At 48.2% G+C, this 20037-nt stretch overlaps 10 protein-coding genes across 10 annotated transcripts; 5 read left to right on the top strand and 5 right to left on the bottom strand.

Moving 5' to 3' along the window:
* Positions 1-102: 102 nt before the first annotated feature.
* TRV_00632 (uncharacterized protein) lies at positions 103-1263 on the top strand (the record flags this gene model as incomplete). Its single annotated transcript, XM_003025159.1, has 2 exons — positions 103-575; positions 669-1263. The coding sequence occupies 2 exons, from the start codon at positions 103-105 to the stop codon at positions 1261-1263; spliced, it is 1068 nt and encodes a 355-aa protein (XP_003025205.1).
* A 2522-nt stretch (positions 1264-3785) lies between these two features.
* Positions 3786-4847, bottom strand: TRV_00631 (uncharacterized protein; the record flags this gene model as incomplete). The annotated part of the gene is made up of 1 exon (XM_003025158.1): positions 3786-4847. The coding sequence occupies one exon, from the start codon at positions 4845-4847 to the stop codon at positions 3786-3788; it is 1062 nt and encodes a 353-aa protein (XP_003025204.1).
* A 464-nt stretch (positions 4848-5311) lies between these two features.
* TRV_00630 (uncharacterized protein) lies at positions 5312-7564 on the top strand (the record flags this gene model as incomplete). Its single annotated transcript, XM_003025157.1, has 1 exon — positions 5312-7564. The coding sequence occupies one exon, from the start codon at positions 5312-5314 to the stop codon at positions 7562-7564; it is 2253 nt and encodes a 750-aa protein (XP_003025203.1).
* A 388-nt stretch (positions 7565-7952) lies between these two features.
* On the bottom strand, positions 7953-9493 carry TRV_00629 (lipase/esterase, putative; the record flags this gene model as incomplete). Its single annotated transcript, XM_003025156.1, has 2 exons — positions 7953-8847; positions 9003-9493. 2 exons carry the CDS (start codon positions 9491-9493, stop codon positions 7953-7955), a joined length of 1386 nt encoding a protein of 461 aa, XP_003025202.1.
* Positions 9494-10062: 569 nt separating this feature from the next.
* Positions 10063-10980, bottom strand: TRV_00628 (Hsp40 co-chaperone Jid1, putative; the record flags this gene model as incomplete). Its single annotated transcript, XM_003025155.1, has 1 exon — positions 10063-10980. One exon carries the CDS (start codon positions 10978-10980, stop codon positions 10063-10065), a length of 918 nt encoding a protein of 305 aa, XP_003025201.1.
* Positions 10981-11316: 336 nt separating this feature from the next.
* TRV_00627 (uncharacterized protein) lies at positions 11317-11832 on the bottom strand (the record flags this gene model as incomplete). The annotated part of the gene is made up of 1 exon (XM_003025154.1): positions 11317-11832. One exon carries the CDS (start codon positions 11830-11832, stop codon positions 11317-11319), a length of 516 nt encoding a protein of 171 aa, XP_003025200.1.
* Positions 11833-13672: 1840 nt separating this feature from the next.
* TRV_00626 (MFS multidrug transporter, putative) lies at positions 13673-15267 on the top strand (the record flags this gene model as incomplete). The annotated part of the gene is made up of 2 exons (XM_003025153.1): positions 13673-13739; positions 13814-15267. 2 exons carry the CDS (start codon positions 13673-13675, stop codon positions 15265-15267), a joined length of 1521 nt encoding a protein of 506 aa, XP_003025199.1.
* Positions 15268-16108: 841 nt separating this feature from the next.
* Positions 16109-16791, top strand: TRV_00625 (uncharacterized protein; the record flags this gene model as incomplete). The annotated part of the gene is made up of 2 exons (XM_003025152.1): positions 16109-16132; positions 16237-16791. 2 exons carry the CDS (start codon positions 16109-16111, stop codon positions 16789-16791), a joined length of 579 nt encoding a protein of 192 aa, XP_003025198.1.
* A 141-nt stretch (positions 16792-16932) lies between these two features.
* On the bottom strand, positions 16933-17371 carry TRV_00624 (LEA domain protein; the record flags this gene model as incomplete). Its single annotated transcript, XM_003025151.1, has 2 exons — positions 16933-17099; positions 17167-17371. The coding sequence occupies 2 exons, from the start codon at positions 17369-17371 to the stop codon at positions 16933-16935; spliced, it is 372 nt and encodes a 123-aa protein (XP_003025197.1).
* A 950-nt stretch (positions 17372-18321) lies between these two features.
* Positions 18322-19903, top strand: TRV_00623 (uncharacterized protein; the record flags this gene model as incomplete). The annotated part of the gene is made up of 2 exons (XM_003025150.1): positions 18322-18681; positions 18734-19903. 2 exons carry the CDS (start codon positions 18322-18324, stop codon positions 19901-19903), a joined length of 1530 nt encoding a protein of 509 aa, XP_003025196.1.
* Between the last annotated feature and the right edge of the window lie 134 nt (positions 19904-20037).

Raw genomic sequence — 20037 nt, 5'->3', positions numbered from 1 at the left:
ATTTATTTCTATATACTCCCACAAAATATTCTACCCCCCGCTTGGGATAACTTGGTACAGGATATGCTTCAGGGCTAGCATGCCCAACCAATAATACCCAAAATGAATCTTCTCGACATAGCAAAATCATGCGAGGACATCGCCCGGGGAGTCTTCAGCTTCCTCCCCCATGTCCCAACCGCCTCAGTGGACATCTCCGCCGTCGTAGCGGAACTCTACGCCATCGGCGCTTGTCTCCGCTCCCTGGATGGCTCGCACAAGTCTCCCTCTCGCCGCCAGAACTTCACCCATATAGCTACTGACTTGGAGCTCGTCGTGCGTGCTAGTCTGAGACAGACACTGCGGGATATCTACGATTCGTTGAGTCGGATGAACCAAGCCATCCATATAACTAACTTGCACAATGCGGCTGCGACGGCGGCGGGGACGCCGATAGCGGACACGATCGCTGCGCTGCATAAGCGGACTTGGGATGGATTGTGGCATTACTTTTATACCCAGGCTGGCTATTCGTTGCACCTCCGGCTGAAGTATTATAAGCAGATGCTCGAGGAGATGTCGGCCATTGCGCAAGGGTAAGTTACTTTACTTTACTTTACTTTACTTTACTTACTTTACTTATATTTGTACCAAATTAAATGTGTAATTATATACTTATGCTTGTATAGAGAGGTAGCGGACGAGGTTATGCTAGCTAGCTGTCGAGCAGCCATTACTACGCTGCGTGTAATCCAGGACAGACAGGTTGCTATCCAGGCCCAGCAGGAAGTCCAGAAACAACACCAGCAACATCATCATCACCAACAACAGCATCAGATGCCAGGACAATTCCCACAACAGCCACCATTTCATCACCATCCTCACCATCCCCACGTATCAGCTGCTGTGCCTCCCGTACCTCCGCCGCCCCCTCCTCCACCACCGCCTCCTGCTCCAGGGGTACCAGGTGTTACCCCAGTTGCCATGCCTCGCGCAGTAAGCCCCGATGATTCATTGGAGCATATCTTAGATCCTCCAAGGGCACCGGATCCGCCAAAGCGGAAATCGTCAATGAAAAAGGCTGGTTCCTTTGAGCGACAGAGACCGAACAGAAAGGAACATCGTGATTCCATCCACTGGTCCAACCCGACTAGCCCCAAGTCCCCTGTTGACTCAAGTAGTGATACCATGTCATTGTCCTCCAACTCCTTTAAACACTGGGCTATGAAAGTCTACAGCTCTGTCGCTACCTCAACCCCCTTACGATCCACGGGAGATATGTAAGACTACTACTTATTTAATCCCGCTGCTTTCATTTTCATAAGTACCCTCTCACTAATGCTCCCTCGACCAGGACAAAGTGTTACGGTGAAAACATGCCTGAGGTGAAGGCTCACTTGGATAAAGGATACATCGAACTACTACAGCTGTAGGCCATCACCTTGCAACCTGCAACCGTACAACTCACAGAACGGTTTAAACTCACATAGAGCAATGATCATAGGAAATTTCCCGGCAGACCACAGGTCACGTTCTCCTTTTTTCTGCGCGACAGGGACCACCGAGTGAGAGTCCTGTGTAAAGTCAAGTCTGACAAGCGGACGGCGTACAGCAGCACCGTCATTACATCGCTGCTTATCCACCGGGAGGGATCGTGCCTTATGCTTTGCCACCCGTCCAGTGGTGAGGAAGACCGTGTCGCGTGGGCTAATCTACAATTCAGCACCCTCGAGTGTACGCCCCTTTCCCGTTAGTTTATTAAGCATTGATTTAACGACTTATGCTAACTTATGCCCATAGACATGGTATTGTTCTTCTGTACATTCATCGCTTTACGTGGTCAGGACTCGTCCGACCCCGTTTCCCGTATCAAGGATTACCAACTGGACGGCGAAGAGCTTGTTTTCTCAGGGTATATTCTACTGCTCACTTCTCCTCATATAGCCCATACTAACGCTGTATAACCATGCAGCGAGACAATAGATAACCATTACATCCACGCCTTACACATATACGTTGACACTAGCACAAGAGCCGTCCGACTGCATGCAACTGTTCTACACGGCGAACTAAAACAGTAAGTCGCCTTGACATAAATCACTACATCAATGTCCTTTTGCATATGCTGACTATGACTAGTGTTCCGGTATGGACCGCTTTTATCCATCAGTACGTGAAGCGGCCTCGTTCGTGGATGCGACATGTCGAACAGGAGGTGATTTACCTTACCGAACTACAACCTACTGTCTTCATCAACTCGGATGAATACAAACCCTCCACTACAGCGCGAGGAGAGCATATTATAACTTTCACTTCGTCAGAAGGTACGATAACTACTCTGTTCACTCTTCTGTTCTGGCTCTAACAACGCCATAGACGCCGTCATGTTCATGGAATCCATCAATGAGATTTCGCACGTCCTTCGTAAAAAATGAACAGTAACACCCTGCACGAGCAAGCAAATGCCAATAATGATATGATCTACGATTCTTACGTCTCTCTACTCATTTTTTCCCTCCCGTCTTTTGCTTATATCCATGTCTTATTTACACCATATACCAACTATTTTGGAACTCTACCGCATTCTTACGACTACACGAAGTCTCACTGAACCTTTCATGTCTAGCCAGTCAAGCGTCTATATGCAAGCGTCTTAGCATGCCGTATATTTAGGAGTTATCTGGCTTTGACTATTCATCTGTCCACCTTTCTACTTGTCTGCACTTCAATGACAGTTGGTTTCTTCGTTTTGTTGCTACTGCTGCTCGATTCTTTCCATTGCCCCTTTGTTTAGTGAACTATCCCCTTCGTCTTCCATCTTCTGGTTTAAAAGATCGGCTATTTGAATTATAACTATACCTACAAATACCCTACGCTGCTATTCTTCCGAAGATGGTGCTTAGTTTTCATCGCTCTTCTATTTCTATTTCCCAGGCAGAACGAACTTGATTAACAAGTCAAATAACTATGTATAAGCCTGGTAAAATTATATTTGAATTAGCCGAGTACTCTGAAGCTATTGTTATAAATACAAAAGGATTGCGAAACAATTGCCATGCCATAAATAGCCTTCTACAAATACCCGTATACTCGCGGGCTACTAATTTATGCCCCTCGCTGGCAAGAAAATACCTTTTTTTTTCACCCCTTATAGACGAATATAAGCTATAACAATAGCTAACGATGGCCCGAGATATTCTCCTGGTAATTTATAACAGATCATTGTTCAAGGCTCACTGGGCCCTCTACATCCCCAGCCTCGCAGATCCAGGAGTAGGCAAGAAGATCCATGTTCACGGAGATGTCTTAAACGGCTTCACGCTGCAATTCCTCAGAAACTATGCTTTGAAGTCGGAGACTCTGGCTCATCAGGAGGTACTTATACATCAAGTTAACGATGCGTTTGTGTTCGACGGTTCCGGAGGAGAGGAATACGATGATATCACTCCTTCGGATCGGATCGAGGAAGTGGCCTTGTCCGTAGCAGCCCCAGGGCCAAGCATGAACTCTGCCGGCGCAAGTAGTTGTGTAAGTTGGATGTTTTATATCTCTCCTGGGAGGAGTCCAAGAGCTGACTGATAGCTCTGTCGCATCGGTAGCCACCTGCAAACAGGGCACAGCTTAAGGATTGTCAGAGCTGGGTTGTCGATGTCGTGGCGGCTCTGGTTGACCAGGGGATCATGCCTGGGGAGGCGAACGACGTTGTTCGGAATGCTCCAAAGCATTGAGGATCGGTAGTTCGGCGGATGGTATATCTATATCTCGATGCAGGAATTCATGTCTCATTATTATATAGATATCTATTTTTACAGCGTAACACCCTCCATGCCGCCAATATCTTTCCAAAACTGGTCAAAATCTACACCCTCCTTTTCGAATAACTCCTTAACCTCTATCATAGCACTTCGTTGCCTCTCTGGCGTGAAACCTCCAGGCCGGGTGCTTTCGTACTGGATGATTTCAACCCAGCGGTAGAACAAGTCTTCTTTGCCCATGTCTGTAAGCTTCTCCTTAAATGCAATGATTCTATCTCGTGCGGCGGGCGGGAGAGTCTCTCCAGAAGCAGCAACGGCTTCGTCCTCAACTCTCCATATCAGCCAGCCCTTGGATGGACCGCCATGTACAAGAACGGCAGTATGAAAGTCTTCCAGCTTCGCTTTCTTGAATTCAACCACTTTATGGGCATTGACCATTGCATCGCAGTCCAAGTCCCAGTCAGCATCGATAAGAAGGTAGCCCGTCTTTTGCAACCGGAGTGGAAGAATGGCAGGTATAACTCGGTCTTTCATCGTAGCCTCATCATCTCTAATCCATGTTCCAGGCCGTAATGACTCGCTCCATTCTCGGCTTTGGCGAACAATGATCTCCTGGGGTTCAAACCTCACAGCTAGCCTCCAGCGGATAGGTCCAAGGAAGAAACGCACAGGCCACGGCAAGAAGATGGTTGCCAAAATATAGTCCAGTAGGAAATTGAGGGTTCTCCAGGCCAATGTACTGGATAAAAAGCCCCAGCTAGCTGATGCTGTGTCAATCTTTGCCGGACCGGTTCCGCTAACCACAGCATTGAATATGTCTGGATACATATGTAGGCCAGTATATATCCTGTATAGAATGAAAGCGACTATAACAATGTTTATGGAAAGTGGAACGAGGAATATCTGTCGTCTGAATCCGGGAGGATGGGTATCGATATGAATGAGGTATATGCGGCTGGTAGATAGGGGTTCAAGAAAGCCTTTTAGAGAAGACGGAGCTTGTGTGAACGCTGCGGGAACGTCAAAGGAATCCGACTTCGAGGATGACTTTGCCGAGGAGTCTGATGGCGCAAAGGCCTTTGCCTTGGGTGCTCGTTTGGAATTCTTCGCCATTGTGAGGTTATATCAAACTTGTCCCTGAAATGTCCCTTTTCTGCTACCACTAGCTCCAATTTAGATATATGACGGAGTCGAAACGGGTACCGCAAGTTCCCACAGAAAAGGGACGCTCAATTCAAGCAACTAGAGAAGGTCCAATCTATCGTCTGAGTGTCTGTCTGCCGTCTATCAAAAGCTGTGTCTTCGTGATGGACTTTTTGCTTCAACTTTTCAAAACTTTTGGCAGCTCGAGACACGCTAGTCCGCTTTGGGCAGTTGGCGTGGGATCGCCTGCAAGTTCAAGCAAACACGCGATTTCACGTCGAGCAGAGAGAGCATCGAGCAGTAATAAAACGCTGACTTGCAGGCATATTCATATTGGTTATTATATATTTTCTTGACGGAGCTGATAGTGATAAGGCGGCTGGCTGCTACAATGCGGAGGGCATATCTCGAATAACTGGCTGCACGAACAAGCGATGTCTACTTCTACCCAGAACCATCGCGTCGGCGGCTATGAGCCTCTACCAGCATGGTATAGGAACCGAAATAACAGGCCATTCGAATCTACTGGCTCGTCGCGAAGAGCTACAGAGGGCATACGGAACGGAAGAGAACCCAGAATCACGTTTAGTAAGACCAGAACCTTGACAGGCGCATTCGAAGCCACTGAATCTCCCCGCAACACAGCAAGAGCTAATAGCGGACAAGAGGACGAAGAAGCACCAAGATATAACAGAGCAGGAAGGGAGAGAAATGGTCCTGCCGCGTCACCCAAGTTTAAACAGTCGAGTTTATCCTCCCGAGAACTGCTGGAGCCGTATAGAACTATGGACGACGCGGATAACCTTGCAGACCTGGAGGTGCAGGAAGATCAAGTGCGAAGGGATCAAGGCTCACCGAGTCCAGCAGCGAGGAACCGTCGAATATTTGACCAGAAGGCTGAAAACATCTACGATATCGACCTCGACTTCCTAGACGATGTGAGTGACGATGATCTTAGAATGAAGCTGGCACAGCACGCGTTAGACGAGCGGCGGTTAAAGCGTGCTACCAAGAGTACCAACGGACCGATATTTAGTAGGGCAAAGGATACGGATCTCAAGACTGCCTTGTCTATGGAGAACCTCCAGCGCCATGAGGCGGAAAAGAAGGAGGAGGACATAGAGCACCAGGAGCCTGTGCCGGACAATCAAATCGACCCTGCCGTGAATATTCCTAGGACATGGGGGTCTAGGGGAAGACAATCAAGAGAATGGCTAGACGGAGTGGTTACGACTGCGAACGGAGTCGATAACAAGCAGAATGAGGATGACATACGGCTGCCCGTTGAGGAGTGGGGGAACGACTTCGACTTTACCGCCAGGTCACTACAGGTGTCTGATAGTCCGCCAGTAAAGGCCTCCCAAGACAAGCAGGATAATAGTTTCCGGGCACAGTTCTCTATGTCTGCGGCCCAGGACAGTCAGCTGGGAAAATCTCAAGATCCTGACATGGCCAGGCTTGAACTCAGACCAGACACCGGCTCGTCTGCACACTCTTACGGCACGGTTGAGAAACCTAGATTTGCAAGTGGCAGGGGAAGTGCCAGCCAGCTTCTTCGAAAGCTGACAAGGAGGAGTTCTAGTCCTGTCAAGACACCGGAACAACAAAGGATTGCGACGAAGACACCCCTGACAGCCAAAACTCCTGTTGTTACCGGGGCTTGGATTGACACTCCAGTCACGGAACGATCAAAGACGCCTCATATAGAGAATATTGAAAAGGAGGAGCGAGTGCCAGAGGCAGAGCCAAAACCAGTAGAAGATATCCCGAAAGCCAATAAAGCCAGTGACTCCAGACAGCGTGACCTACAGATTGGACAGCGGAAATCCACTTCTCGGCCTATGCCGTTGAAGAAACCGAAACTTCCCAAAAGTGCTTTGGAATCGATTCTTGAAAAGGAAAGATCCGGAGACTATAGCCTTATCCTTGGAGAGAATACCCTCGACTCTCTCAAGGATATCCTTGAGGATAAACCGTTTAGTGAGCAGTCCGGAGATGAACAGGTCAAGTCAGAGCCGTCACTAAGCTCTTTTCACGTTGACACCGATGAAGAAACTCTTGACCGAGTCAATTCGAAGCTAAAATCGCTCCTTCATAACATAAATGAAGCTAGAGCTGGTTTGTCCAGCCTTGAGCACCAGGCGGAAGAAACAATCGCCCGGCCTGGCTCAGGAGGTTTCAAGAATAAAAGCTCGAGAATAAGACACCATAATCACTCTACAGCCCCATGCGAAGCGTGCGGCCTGTATGGCGATGGCCGCCTATATCTTGCCCTTCCCAGCCCCCGTTTCTGGAAGCGGATTGGCTTTGTCTTCTTGATATTTTTCACTTGGTGGATTGCCGAACTAGTGATGTGCGATTACTACTGCCACCCCTTATACGCATCCAAATGTGAGCGTAATTGTCTGAATCCCAATGCGCCACGATACCCATTTGTTATTCCTACCATGTTATGGCGTTGGTCTCATCTATCTGTTGTCCTGTCACCATTATGGACCATCTTTATTGCATTGTTCCGCCTTACGGCGCAACTCTTTGGCTTTTGGGATGGATTTGTTGACAACTCAAATTCGGTATACCGGCCACGAAGCTACGAGCATTACCAGCCTCCTATATCTGTTGCTTACCAGCCAAGTGCTGCAGTGTATGACCAGAGTGACAGTATGCAGGGTGATGAGTATCTATGACTTGGCGTTTTGTCATGCATAATGGTCTATTGTTCCCTCTTTTTGTTTTGTACTTTTATCATTTTAGGCAAGGTATTCTGGATTGCCTGGAGTTTTGAGCTCATAGAGTACGGAATTATATATATGAAATGATCATTTCGCTCTAGCGTATAGTAGTCAGATTATTAAGGCTATCATGTACTATGATTGTTTAGATATATGGTTCATTATTCGTTCGTAGGCTGTAGATTGATTCTTTGTGTTTGTTGTATTTCTGCTGGATCGGTTTTGGTGTAGTGTATCGAAAAGACAAATAGCCGGATGGTGGAATAGCCAACATATATAGAATCGTAGGAACTCAGACGTAGGAACCAGTGCCTGCACAGTTAGAATGAATGCAAGAAGATACTTAGGAGTCCAGTTCCTGTTCCTTCCACGCCTTCTGCAGCAAATGTTCTCCATCAATACGCCAATCTCTGCCAGCCTTGATCAATTTTTCAACTTCATCGTCCGTCAAGGTACCAATATCATCAAGGCTGCGAATATCAGTCTTTGTCAAGCTGTGGTTGAAGAATTGGGCTTCTCCGTAACCTTTCACACGGTCATGCACTGCATCGACGCAAAACTTGGCCCAGCCCTTGAGACAGCGCTGAGATTGAGGGATGTTGGGAGCAAGCAAGGCGAAACAATGTGGCATTCCTTCGTACCGCTCGAAGACAACATTGACACCGTCTCGATGGGCTTTTCTGGCCATATACATACCATCATCGTGCAAGAGCTCCTCGCCCACGGCAATGTACATTGGCGGGCCGCCCTTCCAGATACCCTTTGGACTGGCGGCCGGTGAGGTGAAGGGATGAGCCATCATGTTCGCATTTGCGTACAAGTCCACCCGTGGCGGCACCGTAGGCCACAGATGGTCTGGTGGGAAAGGCAAGGGGGTAAATATGGTGCCAGGTTTTTGTGGTGGCGGAGGAACGTAGTCATACTTTGCGTTCTCAAAGGTAGATGGCAGGGAACGGGTGATATCGCACCAAGGACTGGTCGTAGCAATGCCAGCGGGAAGATCCAGCGGTACATCTTTTCCATGGAAACGAATTGTCTTGGATGGGATAATCTCTCGTAGTGTCAGGAGGGTCTGGAGCAGTCCTAGGCAGAGGCCACCGCCAGCAGAGTCTCCGGCGAACACTATCTTCTTAGCCGGTACGGCTTCGTAAAGGGCACCTTCAGCAGGCGAGAGGAGGGATAGATATGCCACCAGCGCATCCAGGATGCCAGCCGGGAATGGATGCTGCGGGCATAGTCTATATCGTATCGAAAAGCAACGAGAGCGGCTGAGCCGTGCCAGGGCTGTCGTCGTAGAGCGATGAGTGCAAGGGTCCATCATACTGACCTGGTAGTTAGTATCTATAACTTATACACCCAAGTGTGTAATGGGCGTTGCTGGGTTTGTGCTTACTGGTATGCGCCGCCGTGGGCGTAGAAGATGGTCATGTCATCGTCCACGTCCTCCATCAGGCGCTCATACTTGTCTGCATCCGAGATATCAGGAATCGGGGTATCCTCGCTGGCGCCCTTCCTGTATCCCGTCCACTCGGCCTCAACAGCGCGCACATCAGGCATATCGAAGGTCTCTCCTCCCTCGCCGCGGTGTCTGATTGCCTTCACCAGCGCCTCGAGCACATCGTCTTCCGCCGGCTTAGGCACCGTTACATTCGAAATCCACATGTAGCCCTTGATCGTTGAATCCGTCAGCCTGACTTCGGCCATCTTCGAGACGGAGTCGTCCAGGGTGAGAAACGAGCGCACGAAGGTGACCAGCAGCTCCATCTGCACGCTCACTCTGTCCTGCACCGGCGAGAGCTGCAGCAGCCGCCGGATCGCAGTGACCAGCACGAGCGGGATGCGTACCAGGTACTGCTGGATCAGGGTCAGATTCAAGCTCGCCATGGCGGCGGTCGTTCGTATCTGTTTACTGTCGTGTGCACGATAGCTGGATATAGTGCATGAAGGATTAAGCGATGCGAGAGAACGAAGAAGAAAAGGGTCTTTAAGGGGGGGATCCCTCAGCTATAAGAGGACGGGTTATAATTTATGGCCCTAGGAAGCGGTGTTTTATATCTTCACAAGCGGGTTTTTCGCTCCCTCCTCCTATTTTGATGTGAGAACAGACGGAGCGTCGCCTCGTTAACTCAAGCCACAAACGAGTCTTTTCCTCGTCTTCTTGTCCCCTTGAAAGATTGAGGAATAACGTGGAAGCCTTTTTTTGCTTGAAGCCCGTCCGCTGTATGATGTAATTCGACGGCATTGGTGGGAAGGTGTCAGAAAAGCCGCCACAGGAAGAAGCAATATGGCCTACATATTCACATGCAAGCTGCGCTTTTTGAGGGCGACAAGTACGGAGTATAAAGAGTGAGTAGAGAACAGAAATGCATTGAAATAGAGCCGTTGTAACGCCGGGATATGTAGCTATGGAGAATTTCTAGACCAAAAAAATATGATGCAAAAAGGGGGAGACTTCAACGATCCCCATGGTACGGCTCGATATTATGGCTAGAGCCTCCCAGGTGTCTTCGATACGTCTCTTCCTCCTCCTCTTTCAACCCGTAGCCAGACGGATCTCGTCTCTTTAGGAAATGCTGCACCCTTTCGTCCACAGACTCCAGCTCAGTGACAGTCTGGTGCCTTCGTCCCTCCAGAAAGCGGTTACACTCCCGGTTAACCTGCTTGACCCGTTCGTCAACGAAGCTGGAGTATTTTCCTATACTCACGGCCTGAGCCACCCCTCCGAATATGGCCAACAGGACGAAGAGCGAGGCAAACGTCTCGTGCGAGGCACCCGTGGACTGCTGCTGCTTCTGGTACTTCCCGTTGCCCTGGCCATGGTATTGCTCCCAGTCCTCCCAGCTTGCGTTCCTGAAGATGGTAGGATCTACCTTTCTCCGTCTGGAATAATATGCGTCCATAGCACTCTTCGCTGCCGGCCCCTGGGTACCAAATAGCTCCTCCCTCTGGAACCAACCCCGGCCAAACTTGTCGTACTCGCTTCTCTTCGTAGGGTTCGACAGCAATTCATGGGCAGCTACCAGCAGCCGGTAGCGCTGTAGTCTGACTGACTCTGGGAGATCTTTGCAGAGGGGGTGGCCGTTACAGCCTCCGTCCGGATGGTAGATCTTGACGAGTTGGTAGAACCGCTTTTTCGAGTAAGGCGCATTTCGTTCCAGCCGGAGCAAGTCGTAAGGGGTAAAAGAAGGGGATTTCGGCCATGACAGGTCGTCTTCGGGTCCTTTAACGCCATCAGAGACTGGCCCGTGTACATGAGCAAAACGCCTGGACTGACGCCTGTACGTCGGCTGTTCGGGGCGGACAAGCGGGGAGTGCGGGCTGAGAGTCTGGAGGCCGCCGCATGAGCAAAGAAGCGTTGATTTCCTCAGCATCGGCACGATTTGGCAAGCATTTCAATCTCTAGTAGTCTCCTTAGACAGGTAAGTATGCACATGGGGACATGGGAGATCAGGCTGCACTCAACGGTCATCGATGTTGATTTAGATAAAATGAGTTGTAGCTTCTGGCAGCTTTCTTGCCTCAGCTTGAGGGTCGCATGAGGGAAGCTGCTTAGTCATCTAACATTCCGGCTATGCGGCAAATCTTGTTAGTAATCATAGTAAATTATATTGATCTGTCAGCCAATAAAACACATCTACGGTTATTAGCCACTAATCGAACGATAAATTGAGGATAATTTACTCTTATTTAATCAATTGACATTGCTCTTAGCCAAAGCATAGCCGCATCTGTAGAGGATGGTCATCCTGCGATGAGTGCTGCTTGTCCACTATTTGACCCCACCAGACGTTCTCAAACCCCTTCGCAGCTTGTTCTGCCCATACTTCTTCCAGCAGTGGTATGGTGTTGCTGAACATATGGTACCTGGTTCTCCTATCCCAGATACAGCAGAACTCCACGATTTTGCTGCGTGATGATTGATCTCTCAGTTCGCATCCTGCAAAGAAGAGCGGTAACAAGGCCTGTCTGGATACCATGCTCTTGTCACGACACGCAAAGACATGATCTGTAATGGCTCTTGCACGGTACAAAATGGGTAGTGGGACACTGCTTCCAAGCTCCCATCGAAACACCCTATATGTATAAAGGAGAAGCCCATTTCTCCATGCTTCTGAACAGTGCATCCTATCTCGATCTTGTTGCATACTCTCTTCGTTTTGGACGGCTGTCACCAGGGAAGTATGATCCCAGGACTCAAGTGAATGCTCAATTTCAAGAAGCATTGTATCGAATGTGGCGCAGAGCATCGAAGACGACTTTCGCTTTTCTGCACACAGTCGTGCCAACTGCATAACTATATGTACGAGGCCTGACGGACATCCGCACAGTCCGAAATAGTCCCACTCTTGACCATCATGCTTTGACAGCACAGCCTTGGGGTATGTGTAAGGAAACATGCAGCCTTCCCTTGAAACTAAACTAGTTATGGCGTCCCACCTATAGAGAACCCAAGGTTAGTGAGAAGTCATAGCTAACCAGTGAGGTGAGATTCATAACTACCACGTGAGAATTGCTACTTGAGCTGTTGCCCTCGCAGATGCGGCCCATATTTCAATACCACCACAGGCTTCAAGAAGACCATATGCACCCAGAAGATGTGTGTTCCAGTTTCCAAATGCGGACTGGGTTTCCTAATATATCAACTGTCAATCAGCCCAATGCCTGAGGGCTAGCAGGTATAACTAACATCTAGTGAGAATAAGATAATGACTGTATCAAGCATAGAGTAAACGTCTTCTGTGTTATTGTACGAGCCTAACTTCTCACGGATCAGTTGAAATGCGGCATGACGATGATCTTGGGTTGATGCACTATGGACATGATGGCCTGCTAACGCCATCACTGCGTGGACTAGGAAGGTTGGTTCCGGCTCCAGATCCTTCCGGTATCGAAACGGGTTTATCTGTAGATCAGATGTCAATGGGATTTTGCAGAACTCTCCATTATCTATTGTTTGTTAGTAGGTTACTGCCGGGTATCTGAGTCCATAGTAAACATACATCGCTCGAGGATAGGACCAAATTGCTGATGAAGGCCATTATATAGTACGCTAGGTGGTATAGAGGTATAATGGGCGCATGCAGGGTCTACTTCTCTAGTAGCAATTGGACTTAACCTTCTATCGAAAGTACCTGTACTCTTCTTACAGAAGTCTAATTATCTATCGGCTGTGGACTTGGGTAAAAGTAAAACTGTACACGGATTCTTACCGTTGTGCTGATACTGGTGAGGTTCAGCCGGTCTATCAATCGAATCCAAATTGTGAGAAGCCTCCTCACCCTGGATCACAGGTGATTCGTTGCAGTGTGTTTCGAATGGCGTCTCGGCATGAGGTGCTGTCTCACGCTCTATTATGGAATGCTCAAAGATAAATTCAAATTGCTGTGGCTTCTCTGCGTCCCTTAACAGTCCGCGTTCGATACTGCGTGCCCTTCGCCTCCTGACTGGCTTCCTAGACAGAGAAAATCCAGGCTGCCAAGATAACCGCATTCTAATTATTTGGTATCTCTCGATTGATTATAAAGTCCGACTATGTACGGAGTACTGTGTTTAGTTCAAGCATCAGAAGATGGGAAGTTGAGATGGATGGAAGCGAGTGCTGCTGTTGGAACCTCGGGTTATGTCTGAGCGCGAGGTGGGTCTGGACTGTGGAGATCGCCGCAACTATGGACCCACAAAAAACTGTGGATCTACCCGCACCCTTCCTAATTAGACTTCTTACCTCTTTTGGGACGATTGCTTGATCTAGACAGTTGCCTCTTTCAGCCGCTATTGCTCGATATCTTGAGACTGAAGAGCCTCCAGATGCTCCTATAAGTCTCCGAGCACGAGATTTACAAGCACTCCCTCCCCAGTGGAGAGCAGAAATTCTTAAATAGTTGAGCAGCCCAACAATACTCTATAAACCTCGTAAGATGACTACACGAAGTTCTCCTGTGCCATGACAGGCACTCACTCTGGCGAATAGAGCTCACGTACATCATTACATGGTCATTCTGCCACAATACATTGCTTCTATCGGGGGATTAGAGAGAGAATACATACCTTAGTATACAATTCGTTATGGGAACTGTGGTAGTAGAGGAGCTTAGAGCACCCCAGAACCCAATAGCAAACTCTCCTACCAAAGGTGTGTCTACTGGAGTTTTGGAGTTGATCTTGACTAACCATATCATGCAGGACCATATCATGATTCAGCTACAGCCATTGTGACCTGGGATGGACGCGAAGACCTCGACGATCCATTCAATTGGCCTCTACGGAAGAAATGGTGGGCAACCGGACTTGGACTTCTTGCAAGTTTTGTCTGCTCTACCAATGGAACCATCATTACGGTTGCTCACAATGCTATAAATGAAGAATTCCATATCTCTGATGTGAATTTTCCTCATTCCTACTGGCCGACCACATCCTGGGGAGTAGGGGCCGCGCTGTTACCCCTTACCTTATTCCCTATAATGGAAGATTTCGGAGTTCGACCCGTGCTTCTCACCACTTATTTCTTCTTTATCTGCTTTCTGATTCCAATCGGCTTAGCCAAAAATTTTACGACGCTTATTGTCATGAGATTCTTTAGCGGCGGTTGCGTTCCGATTATGAGCGATGCCGTTGCTAGTATCGTATCAAATGTTTTTCACGGAGACCGTGCCAGAAGCATACCCATATGTCTTTATGTTACTACATACCTGGTTGCGACAAGCATTGGCCCAGTGATCGGAGCGTCTATACTTCAATTTCTGTCCTGGAGATGGATTGGTCACATCGAATTGATTTTCACAACGGCACTTTTTCCTCTCTTCATCATCGGCCTTCCCGAGACCCGCGGCTCAGTTGTCTTGCGAGCGAGAGCCAAACACCTACTAAGTAAGGGTAAAAAGGTACATACAGCGAATAAGCTTCATCATGATGCAAAATTGTACCAGACTGTCCTCCAAAACGTGCAAAGGCCCCTGTACATGTTGTTTACGGAGCCTGTGGTATTTATTGCAACTCTTTGGGCTGCCTTTAGCCTTGGAACGGTCTACCTATTCACCCAGTCTGTCGAGCTAGTGTACGGGCAACTCTATGGTTGGGATGCTATACTAGCAGGTTATGTCCAGGTTGCCATTGTGTTTGGTGAAATTCTTGGCTGTGGACTTTGTATGTCAACTAACGGCTGGTACTACGCATCTGCTGACCGTGATACCGAAGTTCCCGGCATACCTATCCCTGAGGCGAGATTATATACATCGATAATTGGGGGTTTCTTTGGTGTTACCGGCGGAATGCTTGTATATGGATGGACCTCATACCCTACCGTCCATTGGGTGGCACCTGTTATCGGCTTGACTATGGTGGGGTTTGGAACAACTTCTGTTGTGATAAGCACTGCAAACTATCTTATTGATGCATATAGCAAGTACGCTGCGAGCGCTCTTGGTGCTGTGGGCTTGGTTGAGAACATTGCTATCGCCTTTCTCCCTCTTGCCTCAACAGCAATGTACACAGGCATTGGATTTCAGTGGGCCAGCTCCCTCCTCGCATTTGTGTCTTTTGCCCTTGCTATAACTCCATTTGTGGTCTTCAAATGGGGCAAAGAAATAAGATCTCGTAGCCCATTTATGAAGGAGGCGATTATTGATCGACAGAGAGACATTGTCAGTGTAGCTAGCGTGTAGAATGTATGTCATCAATAACCTTGGAATACTTAACGTACTTAGTAGCTCAAAGTTATTGGGGGCTGTATAAATAAATGAGAGAATAGATATTCATCAAACAAGCAAGTCCCGCCTACGAGCTCCATAAGCATTTCTATGGAGCTGTTCGAGGAGCACATCCGAAGGTCCTGAACAGAGATCCCCTGGAATTCTGATAGTAGTCCACTGGCCTAATCGAGCTTCTTTTATTTTTCCATCTGCCTGTTAACATTGAAATCTCAATCGAGTGATACCGAAATGGTGTTGCCTGTGAACAAATTCTAGTTAAATAGTAAACTAACTTGATTAAAGTGACTTAGTTATTGGTCAAATAAAGTAGTTAGGTAAAATATCTGACCAATAAAAAGTAGCCAAAAGCTAACTAACTAACTAACTAACTAACAAGTTAAGTTGTACGACCTAACTAAATTAACAACTCGTGGAACTGGCGTTTAACGCATTTACGACTTGGAAGAGCAGGGTTCACCAGCTTCTCGCAGGCTCTTCTTCAAGAGAAGGACTCTACATACACTCCCTAGAATGCCTAGGTACGAGGAAAGCCATCGATCTCATCGACACAAATCTCGGTCCCCATCTTCACCTTCCCGTGAGGATCGAGGACGCCCCAAATCCCGCGGCTCCAAGTCACAGAGGCACCGATCTTTAAGCCCGGACGGCAGGGAACGCTCCAGAAGCCCTCGAGGACGGAAATCACATCGTTATAGGAGCCGGTCAGTGGACTCGAGCGACGCATCCCATAGCCGTACGAACCATCTCCGAGAACCGCGTCGAAGAAGCCGTGATCGCAGGCGAAATGACCGGGATGGACATCGATCGCACAGACGCCGTGAGGGCAGGGAGCGCTCAGCTTCGCCGTCTAGGAAACCATATAGGCGCAGTCCTTCACCTCAGGTAGGCAGGAGATCTGATAAACCGCTCCCATCCCAGCAGGACGCATTTTCAAAGACGCCCCGAGACGGGTCTGGCCAGGCAACTCCGGTGGGCGAGAAGGAGAAAGAGAAAGCCAATTACGGGAATACGGGGCGTCTCGCAGCTGATACCAACACTGTTAGATCCAGTGATGGGACAACTTCCATTGTTTTAAAATACAACGAGCCTCCAGAGGCCAGAAAACCTCCAGCCAAAGACGCCTGGCGATTATATATCTTCAAGGACGATAATCTGCTGGAAACAATCGAGCTGGGAGATCGAAGCTGCTGGCTGATTGGAAAGGAAAAGCTAGTTGCTGACTTGCCTATCGATCACCCAAGCTGCTCCAAACAACATGCCGCTATTCAATTCAGATACGTTGAAAAACGGAATGACTTTGGAGATCGAGATGGCAGAGTCCGGCCGTATCTCATTGACCTAGAAAGTGCAAATGGGACTACCGTCAATGGAGATCCAGCTCCAGCCAGAAGATACATGGAACTTATGGATAAGGACGTGTTAAAATTTGGACTAAGTACCAGGGAATATGTCCTCCTGCTCCCGCCTCCTAGCTGATGGCCCAACATACATGTCTTCTCCACCCTCATGAAGAAACACACGGAATAGACAATATCGGGTTCATATAGATGACATAACGTGTTCCCAATTTGCAGCCATGACATGCGAGAAATCATCAACTTTTTGCCCTGACGACCACTATGCCTTGCCAGAGAATTCTTCCTCCTTCTCAGCTGCCTTCTGAGCGGCTTCATCCGCTATGTTGGATGCCTTCCTGCTTGTCTTTTTGGCAGCATCTTGTGCTCCATGTTCCGCATCTTTCGCTGTGGATCCTATGGAATGTTTTATCTTGTTCGTTGCGGCCTCTGCAAACGAAACTTATCAGCCTGCGTCTTAATGCACCAGGGTGTGAGTAATGTGTTCAAGACGAACCTCCTTTCTCGATTCCCTTGACAGCAGCATCTGAAACGAGCCTGTCGGCTGCCTTCAGGGTATCTTTTGTTGCCTCAATAGGACCTTTCTGATGTTGTGGTGATGTCGAAAAGAAGGCACGGTTCAACTGTGTCCTTCTGATTAAGACGGTGGAAGGCTTGATGAAGCGCGAATTGGCAACAACAGCTCTAGTGACAAAGGACATATTGTATAGAATTAAGTGCCTTATATGGGGGGATGGGCGTTAGCCGCTGTGGTTTATTCCAGACCTGAGTGTAGGCTCAAGTTGTTAAACTTACCTAAATGTTCAAGTACTGATGAATATATGATTACGGTTGAAAGATAGAATCTATCTCCTAGGAATCGGAGATCTACTCATCTCTTATATACTTCGTAGTCTACACGGCTCCTCTTCGCCATCTTCTTTTGAGTTGGGTTGCCTTGCTTTCAGCTCCCTGTTTCTAACGTCATATCTCCATCTTTCATACCGGATTTCCTTGCGCGGGACTACGTAGAACCGTCCCGATGGACTAACCTCAATCCCGACATGAATTGACCTGGCTTAGTTTAAGTAGTTCGTAATTATAAATAACAGCTCCAGGTCCCTTACTGGTTTCCATGAAACAATGGTCTTGATAGATCCATGGCGGCTACGAGGGGGTTGTCCTGGCGGCTCAGTACTTGATTATCTAATCACTGGCTAGGCGCGTCGGCAGGATAAATATTTTGGCGGTTAATTGTGCACGGACCAGTAGCTAAACCTCCCGAGGTCCTCAGAACAGACGCAAAAAGGCATTCACAGGCTTCCCCAAAGCCATCAAAAAGATATCAGAGACAACTAAAGCGATGTCCATGGAATGCGGAGTTAAAGGCAGGATCCCTGACGAAAGGAATGCGTCTCATACGTGATGATGATGCAAAATCCCTGTCTCAGAGACCCATTTTCTCACCCAATGAAAACCGTTATATCAGAACGACTGAGCAAAGACTTAGCAGGGGGAAGATATATTTTCGACTGCTCAACTTGCAGAATGATAAGGTCGCAGAAGGTCGCAGCCTAAGCGTTTACCCCACAACGACCCCTCGGACTTAAATCGTACCGTCCTGCATTTCTACGTATTTTGGACCGCAAAACACGTACATTCACTGTGCCCTATGCCTAAGCCAGTCTCTGGAGGACTCTCACGCCGCAAGAGACAAGGACCCGAGGATTGTGTTGGTCAACGCCCATCAAAACGACCGAAGATCAACCGGCGTCCGCCTACATTTTGGGATAATCTATCGAGGATTTGGTTAACGAGAGACGCGCTTGAGGAGCTAGACCGAAGAAACAGCGCTTCTATCAGTTCAGAGCCACCTCGATCCAGACAGCGACCAGTCACACGTCTCCAAGAGAAAGAGAGGCGTCCTCATCAGAAGCTTCCTTCCGGCACTATATACTCTGGTCCCGCGACTTTAAACGATATCAGACGATATTCTAGAGGCGGTGGCCCTGATCTATCTGACCTCAGAAATGTATGTTACCTACATTACTGTGAGCTAGTTCGTATGCTAATGTGCTCCCTAGTTTCCGAACCCTGAACGACTTTTTCACCCAATGAGTACTAATAATCTGGATCGCCGGAAGAGACGTGCAGAATCCCCTTCAGGCTCCGCTGCGGAAGGAAGCAGTACCAATAAGACCGCAAAATCTTCCAGCACCTCAGCCTACAACCGCAATTTCGAACAAAATCTGATTGATAATGGCATATACCTACCTGGATATAAGTATCCTAATGGCCATAGGCCAGCCAAGCCTAATAACTGGGTAGAACTTAATGAACGTTTGGCACAACGTCGATCTTCCCTCTCGCCTTCGCAGTTCACTGAGGATGACTTTGAGGAATTTGTTGATAAAGATATGAATATTCGGAAGGAGAAACCTATTGGCCGTTTTGCTGTTTCGATCATTGAAGGCAATGTTGACGATATGATGACTATGGGAGAGGACTATCCATTCTCGAACCTGGCGCCCCTAACGGATGGTACATTGGTGAATGCAAAGCCAGACCATTTCTTTGGTGCCCGGCCTGAGCAGCTCGAGTCTCGGATTCGCAAGGATCTTAGTTCTTATATTGTTCCATCATCACAGGATTCTCTCCCTATAGTCCCGAACTTCTTCCTTGAGACCAAGGGTCCTGACGGGTCCCTTATGGTTGCTACGAGGCAAGCTTGCTACCATGGGGCATTGGGTGCTCGAGGTATACATAGGCTTCAGAATTTTAAGCAAGACGAGGAATCGTACGACAGGAATGCCTATACAATAACCTCGACGTATCACGGTGGGGCTCTGAAGATCTATACGACTCACCTTGCCCCCCGAGCAAACGGTCGCGCCGAGTATATAATGACCCAAGTAAATGCCTGGAGCATGACTGGAAATATCGAAACGTTCCGACAAGGCGCATCGGCGTATAGAAATGCTTTGGATTGGGCAAAAGAGCAGCGAGAAAAGATTATAGAGGCGGCAAATGAGAGGCTTGCCAGACTCGAGTCAGAGGCTCTCACATCTGAACATGTTTCTGAGCCAACAGCTACCCTGGGGAGCTCTCAAACGTCGGCAACGTCTGATGAAACCGAAGTTCAAGATACTGCATGGAGCTTTGCACAGCCTAATGATGCTGGTGGTCCTGCAGCTTCTAGTAAGTCTGATAGCAGACAAGCAGACCGCCCGGGTGGCAGCTCGCTTGCGAACTAGGACATTTGAATGCGTATATATCTATATTCCTCTACTCTTAATCTCTTGTATATGCACTCCAAAAATCTATGGCTACGTGAGATGAATGATGAATGTGATGAATCTACTGCTATATCAACCCTCTCAACTATAAG

The sequence above is a fragment of the Trichophyton verrucosum genome, assembly GCF_000151505.1.
Source record: "Trichophyton verrucosum HKI 0517 chromosome Unknown contig00056_1.f1.exp, whole genome shotgun sequence".
NCBI classification, from domain to species: domain Eukaryota; kingdom Fungi; phylum Ascomycota; class Eurotiomycetes; order Onygenales; family Arthrodermataceae; genus Trichophyton; species Trichophyton verrucosum.
Note: the sequence above shows the minus strand (reverse complement) of the source record. Positions and strands in the feature narration are given on the sequence as shown.